Raw genomic sequence first — 6,614 nt, 5'->3', positions numbered from 1 at the left:
CAGCGCTGGCCTGGATGCCAGGGGGCGCGTGCCGGGGGCTCTTGACCGAGCTGCCTGGAGTCGGAGCGTGAATTCCCAGCCTGGGGTCCCCTTGCCAAGTCCCAGGAGGGCCCTACCTGAGCAGCTGTCCTTGGGGGCTCCTGGCCATGCCTCCCAGCAGCAATTCCTCCTGCCAATGCATGAACTTGTGGGAGAAACCGTGGCAGCCCCCGCTCAGTTCCTGAGCCACACGGGGAGCCTGGAGGGGGCAGAGGAGGGTCATCACTCAGGGCTCTGGCTGAGGGGAACCGTGTCCCTGGGCTGGTCCCTTCAGGAACCACGGAGCTCTGTAGGCCTGAAGGGCAGAAAACTTCTCCTGAGCTTCTTGCCTGCGCTTCAGTGACCTGCAGAGACGAGGTGAGGCCACAGGGCGGAGCAGGGGCCTGGGCTAGGCTGCTGGGAGGAGCTGGCGCAATTGGGTGCGTTTTGGGGAAAGGCCCATGTTCACAGGGACACTCGGGAAACTAGGTATGACATTGTACTTAGCGACTTTTTCTCAGTTTCCCTGTACAAGTCTATTTTGACAAAGTCCGGCCTTTCTGGCTTAGAAAAGGTCACAGGAATTCTTGTGCCACGGGCGGGTTCCCTGGGAGAACGGATTGAGAACGGAACACTAGGTGTCTAGCACAGTGGGGACAGGGTAACAGTATCCGGGAAACGGGGGGCAGAGCTCAGATGCTCCCTCCCATCCCAGGAAGAGAGGAGGGAAAAGCCAGGAAGACAGCCTTTCCCTGGCAGGCCTGCTGGAACCCACCTGCCTGCTGTGGTGGTTGGGAGCGCTAGGCGGGCAGTGAGGGTCGTCAGGGTTCAGACAGGGCCGCCCCACGTAGGCCTGGCCCACCTGTGCCTTGGCGAGCAGTTCCCGGAAGCCCTCAAGGGAGGCGAAGGGGCCCAGCTCCTCCAGCAGCTGCTCAGGATCCAGGTTGGTCCACTGGATGTCGGGACGGCCGCTGAGGGGAGAGCCCGTGGCTGGTGAGAATCAGGGACCGATTCCCACCCTCCAAACTGCTGCGAGGGGACCCGTGCTGTACCCCAGCTCCTCCGCATGGAGGGAATGCAGGCTCGGCTTCCCAGAGCCCCCAGGCTGCTGCAGTAGCTGGGGATGGAGGCAAGGGGCGAGGATGGACATCAGGACAGATGGGAAAGGCTCAGAAAAGCCGGGGGAGTCCCTTCCCACGCCGTCTACCCTCAGTTCTAGCACATAACCATATGGGCACTGCTCCTAACAGGTTTCCTTTCTGGCCTGGGCAACAGCGTAGCAGATACCCAGCTAACTCTCCTTGGCACAGTCTCTTCCTGGGGATCTTTCAAAAAAATCTTGGCTCAGGTCCTACAGACCTTCGTGTCTTGTCCCGTCTAGATAAGACAGGTCTGCCTTTCCTTTGGGGCGAGGAGATGGGGGATGCAGAGAGAGCAGGGCAGCCCTGCTCTGACCGTGGCCTGGGGGGTCACTGGGCCCTTGGTAAGGTTTTGATCGCCTTTACTCCCACCCCTCTTTTCTGCTGGAGACGTCCCTGCACCCACCCAAGACAAGGCAGGGCCCCGGGTGGAGGGAGGGAGAGGGGGAGGGGGGCACTCACGGCAAGTAGGCAGAGCCCCCTTGGAGCTTGGCTCCCTCCCAGAAGCAGTCGAGGGGAGTGAGGATCACACACGGGAACAGCTTCTCAATCATCTGCCAGAGACACCCCAGGCCCCATGAGTCCTGCCTCGGGGCTCCTTTCTCCATGACCTTTGTGTGGTCCCTCCACACACCCCACCTCCTGACTCGACTCGGCCTCTGGACTCAGCTCCTGGAGTCTCCCCTCCTTCAGGAAAGGCTCCACCTCCACCCACTGCGCACAGAACAGCCCAGGAAACTCACCCGCTCAATCATCCCATTTTCAATGAGGGGAACTCCTGACTTGTAGCAGATTTTGTTCAAGTCCCAGGACCTGCAGTAGCCGGGGGCACAGGCAGGAGGTCAGCAGAGGGGGATTCCCACTCCAGCCCTGCCCTCGCACGTCTCACCCACCCCCCGGCTGCTCAGGGACCAGCCAGACTCACTTTCCATAGAGTGATACTTGCACTTTGCTGGCCGTGAGGGCTGCCTGGAGGTGGAGGCGCAGTGCCTCAGGTGTGAGGACGTTCTCCCCCTCCTGGCGTGGGGTCTGTATCAACATCTGGGAGGTGTACGCAGCCTCCTCGCCCAGCTTCTCCTTGGTGTACTGCAGCTCCTGGCTCACCCGGCTGCCCACTGCCAGAGCGAGGGGGAGAGAGCAGGGGGGAGAGCGCAGGGGGTCAGACTCTGGGGGATGTGGGGCCCTAGCCCACGATGCCCCCCAGGACCAGTGGGAGAAGTGCTGCTGAGCCCTCCCCGCACCTTCTCCCCGATGGCCACCCTGACGTCCCGGCTCAGAACGGGAGCCCGCAGGAAAGCCAGAGCCTAGTGGTGTGGCCCTATGGGATTCTCGCGTGGTCTAAGAACTGACATGAACCAACTGGCTAGGTTTGGGGCAAAAAACTAAAACATGAGACATCAGTTTGAACTGGGCCAGAGCTGTGGTGATGGGGCACCGTGCTGAGGGAGCCCTCGCTCAGTTCCTCTCTGAGCTGGTGGGGAAGACGAGGTGACCAAAGGGGCCAATAGGGAGGGTGCCCTAAAGGAGCGGGGCTGGGCCAGCTCCTGGCGCCGGCTGCCCAGGCAGTGACTACAGCCACACCGTCCTGCCAAGAGGGCAGGGCAGGGAGCGCCTGGAAACAACGGGCCTGCCGGCCTGCCGTGGCACAGGCGAGGGGAGGATCGCAGGCTCAGAGTGTGACACCTTCACACACCGGGCCCCTCACACAGGAAGTCCCTGGACTCAGCTCATGACCCTGGCAGCGGTGACAGCAAAGCGGGCCAAGGGGAGGAAGGGGCTCCCGATCCCTTTCACCAGGCTCCCTGCCAGACAGCAGGGGTCCCAGGGCCAGGCCAGTCTCAGTGCCCCTCCCGCCCTGCGTTGTGCTGGCCACGGAGTCAGGCTCTGTCCCTGGGCTTGGGGCGGCGAGGAGCTGACTGGTTTGGAGGAGGGCGAGGGGCTTGGTGCCCTTGGTCTGGTCTTAGACCCAGTTCTGCCTCTACCTACCTGGGCCCACACGCACTGCCTCTCTGAGATGCCAGTCCCACTGGCATCATCATGCTCCCCAATCTCTTTTTCAAACCCACATAATCTTCTCACTCATGAGAGCCCCAAACCCTTGGTTCCCCCCAAAACAGATCTGCCTATATACTTACATCCCCCCACCCAAACCCCACTTCTGGCCCTCCCTCCATGAACCCAGTTTCACACAGCCACCCTGCCCCCTTCCACCTACTCTTTTTTTTTTTTTTTTGAGAGAGAGGAAGGAAGGGAAAGGGAGGGAGAAAGGGATGGGGGGTTGGGGAGAAAGAGAGAAAGAGACATCGATTGCTTACCTCCCATATGAGCCCAGACCAGGGATTAAACCTTCAACCTGTGTATGTGCCCTGACCAGGAATCGAACCTGCAGCCTTTTGGTGTATGGGATGATGCTCTAACCACTGAGAAACCTGGCCAGGACATCCACCTCCTCTTTTTCTCCCCCCTGACTCCCCACTCCTCTCCCAGGTCTGTATTATAGTGCTTATGTCACCAAGCTCAGGCCAGAGCTGCCACGAGGAAGGATGCGAGGGGAGCACAGGGATCAGCTCCCCAAAGTGAGTGGGTGTGCTGAGGGGAAGGAGGGAGGGCAGAAGGAAGGAACCCAGAGAGAACTAGTAAGAAAGCAGGAGAAAGAAACACTGACAGTTTCAAATACAACATCAAAGAGAATAAAGAATCCTGAGAAAAAACGAAGAGAGAAACGATAAACCTTGGCTGACAGTGACAGGATAGGTACGGGACAGATGACCTGGGATGTATTATACGAGCAAGAAGAGAGCGCGGGCGCAGGGGAGAGCACGCAGGCCCTGTGCAGACCCGGCTTTGAGCCTTGGCTCTGACACTCAGTCTGTGCTTGGGGCCAAGTACGTTCTTAGTCTCTGACCCTCGATTTCCTCATCTGTAGAACGGAGACAACGCCTACCTCGGTGGAATTACAATAAACGCAGGCACAGTCCTTACAAAATTGCTCAGCACGTAGTAGGCACAGATTACTCAATCGCTGCTGGGAGAGAAATGATGTGACAGAAAAATGAGAAAGAACTGGAGGAAAAAATGACTGTAAGTGAGCGGGGAGGAAATAGAATGGGAGGAGACATCAAAATCGACATTTGCACCCGAGCCAGTTTGGCTCAGTGACTGGAAGGGTCCCGTATTCGAATCCGATCGGGGCATGTTCCTCAGCTGCGATTTGATCCCCAGCCCTGGTCCGGGCTCTTGTGGAGGCAACCAATCGATGTGTCTCTCACATCAACGTTTCTCTCTGTCTCTCCCGCCCCCCCCCCCTTTTACTCTCTCTAGAAAACAATGAAAAAATATCCTTGAGTGAGAATTAATAGCAACAAAAATCGGTATTTGTTAAAACTTTCATGCCTACAAAAGGAAGAATATAACTAGTCAGCCAGCATGAGCATGGAAAAAGCCCACCTTATAGCTAATCCCATAATGCAAATTAAAAAGGGCAATAGCCCTAGCTGGTTTGGCTCAGTGGATAGAGCGTTGGCCTGGGGACTGAGGGGTCCCGGGTTTGGTTCCGGCCAAGGGCATGTGCCTTGGTTGTGGGCACATCCCCAGTAGGGGGTGAGCAGGAGGCAGCTGCTCGATGCTTCTCTCTCATGGATGTTTCTAACTCTCTATCCCTCTCCTTTCCTCTCTGTAAAAAAATCAATAAAATAAATCAATGATTCTCATCATTGATGTTTCAACCTCTCTCTCCCTCTCCCTTCCTCTCTGAAATCAATAAAAAAAAAAAAAAAAAAAAAAAAGAAAAGAAAAGAGCAATACTATCTATCAAATTAGCAAAAATAAAATGTTTATAGCACTCATTGCTGGCTTATAAGAGTGATAGGCCGTAACCGGTTTGGCTCAGTGGATAGAGCGTCGGCCTGCGGACTGAAAGGTCCCGGGTTCGATTCCGGTCAAGGGCATGTACCTTGGTTGCGGGCACATCTCCAGTAGGGAGTGTGCAGGAGGCAGCTGATCGATGTTTCTAACTCTCTCTCTCTCTCTCCCTTCCTCTCTGTAAAAAATCAATAAAAATATATTAAAAAATATATATTTAAAAGAGTGATAGAAACATCAACGATGAGAGAGAATCATTGCTCAGCTGCCTCCTGCACACCCCCCGCTGGGGATTAAGCTCGAAACCTGGGCATGTGCCTTGACAGGGAATCGGACTGTAGCCTCCTGGTTCATAGGTCGACGCTCAACCACTGAACCACGCTGGCTGGGCGATTTAAAAAAAAGGGTTAGATTGTTGAGGGCCTAGAAAGTGTGCTAAGAAGCTTGGCCTTGATTCTGGAGCCTCCCCGGCACCTATAGAAAGTGATGGAGAGACTTAACAGGGACGGACTAGGCAAGATTTGGATGCACCACAGGAGGGCAGTGTGGAGGCAGATTTGAAGGTGAGAGGGAAGGGATCAGTCCCTCGCTAACAGACCTTGCTTTCCTTGGCCATCCCCTGAAGGGCCTAATGATTCAGGGAAGCTGAGTCCCTTCCCAGCCTGGGGGTGGGGATGGGGGGGCGAGGGGATGGGGGAAGGGGGGAATCTGATTAGTCTATTTGAGTGGTCGGCAAACTGCGGCTCGGCAAACCGCGGCTCGAGAGCCACACGCGGCTCTTTGGCCCCTTGAGTGTGGCTCTTCCACAGAATACCACGTGCGGGCACTCATGTGCAGTGCGATTGAAACTTTGTGGCCCATGCGCAGAAGTCGGTATTTTGTGGAAGAGCCACACTCGAGGGGCCCAAGAACCGCATGTGGCTCGGGAGCCGTGGTTTGCCGACCATGGGTCTAAGAAGTCAATCACAGTAATTCCATGCCTTCCCCAGTGAAGAATTTAGGCACAGGGTACTGCCCATTCTTGCCAACGTGACCATATGGGAGGTGAGCTGGGAGGCTTCTGGTACTGAAGCAACCATGACAAGGAGGTGACAAGTCTGAGGACGAAAGCCCAACACGCTGAGGAAGGCAGAGGAGAAAGGTACTTGGCATTAGTCCTGAGTTTGCTGAATTAACCACCCTGGAACTCCTCTACTGTCTCCTGCCAGGTTTCCTGTTGCAGGAGATGACAACTCCATCTTCTCCCTTCCTCCCCCCGCTTTCCTTTCTCTTTCATGTGGCTAAAAGCATTCCAAACGATACAATCAGAAATGTCCTGCCGGAGAGCGAGAAAGGCCCATTGGGATATTTATAACATCAATCACAGTCCATACGAAATTATCAACTTAGAAGCAAGCCTGCTGTATTTGGTCAAACATTTAATTAACTCACCCCTAATGCCTTAGCAGGTCCAGACCAAATGATTTCTCGGGCCTTAAATGGGCCTGCGGGCTGGACGTTCCCCACCCCTGAGCTAGAGCAATGGCCACGAAGGTGAGAAGGAGGGTCTGTAATGAGAGAAGGTAAGAAGGAAGAATTTGCTGGTTTAGTAACCAA

The 6,614-nt window shown here is 55.7% G+C and overlaps 1 protein-coding gene across 1 annotated transcript in view; it reads right to left on the bottom strand.

Annotated features, from left to right (window-relative positions):
- The window catches only part of PTCH2 (patched 2), a 17,042-nt gene that overhangs the window by 5,916 nt on the left and 4,512 nt on the right, over positions 1–6,614 (bottom strand). Inside the window, exons 3-7 of the mRNA XM_015567506.1 lie at positions 2,083–2,272; positions 1,901–1,970; positions 1,620–1,711; positions 794–989; positions 116–238 (exon numbers count right to left, since the gene is read on the bottom strand). Coding sequence (XP_015422992.1) covers positions 116–238; positions 794–989; positions 1,620–1,711; positions 1,901–1,970; positions 2,083–2,272 — 671 coding nt within the window. The remainder of the gene's footprint in view (positions 1–115; positions 239–793; positions 990–1,619; positions 1,712–1,900; positions 1,971–2,082; positions 2,273–6,614) is intronic.

Source organism: Myotis davidii, unplaced genomic scaffold (genome assembly GCF_000327345.1).
Source record: "Myotis davidii unplaced genomic scaffold, ASM32734v1 scaffold924, whole genome shotgun sequence".
In the NCBI taxonomy this organism is placed as follows: Eukaryota; Metazoa; Chordata; class Mammalia; order Chiroptera; family Vespertilionidae; genus Myotis; species Myotis davidii.
This window is presented reverse-complemented; position numbering and strand designations above follow the sequence as displayed.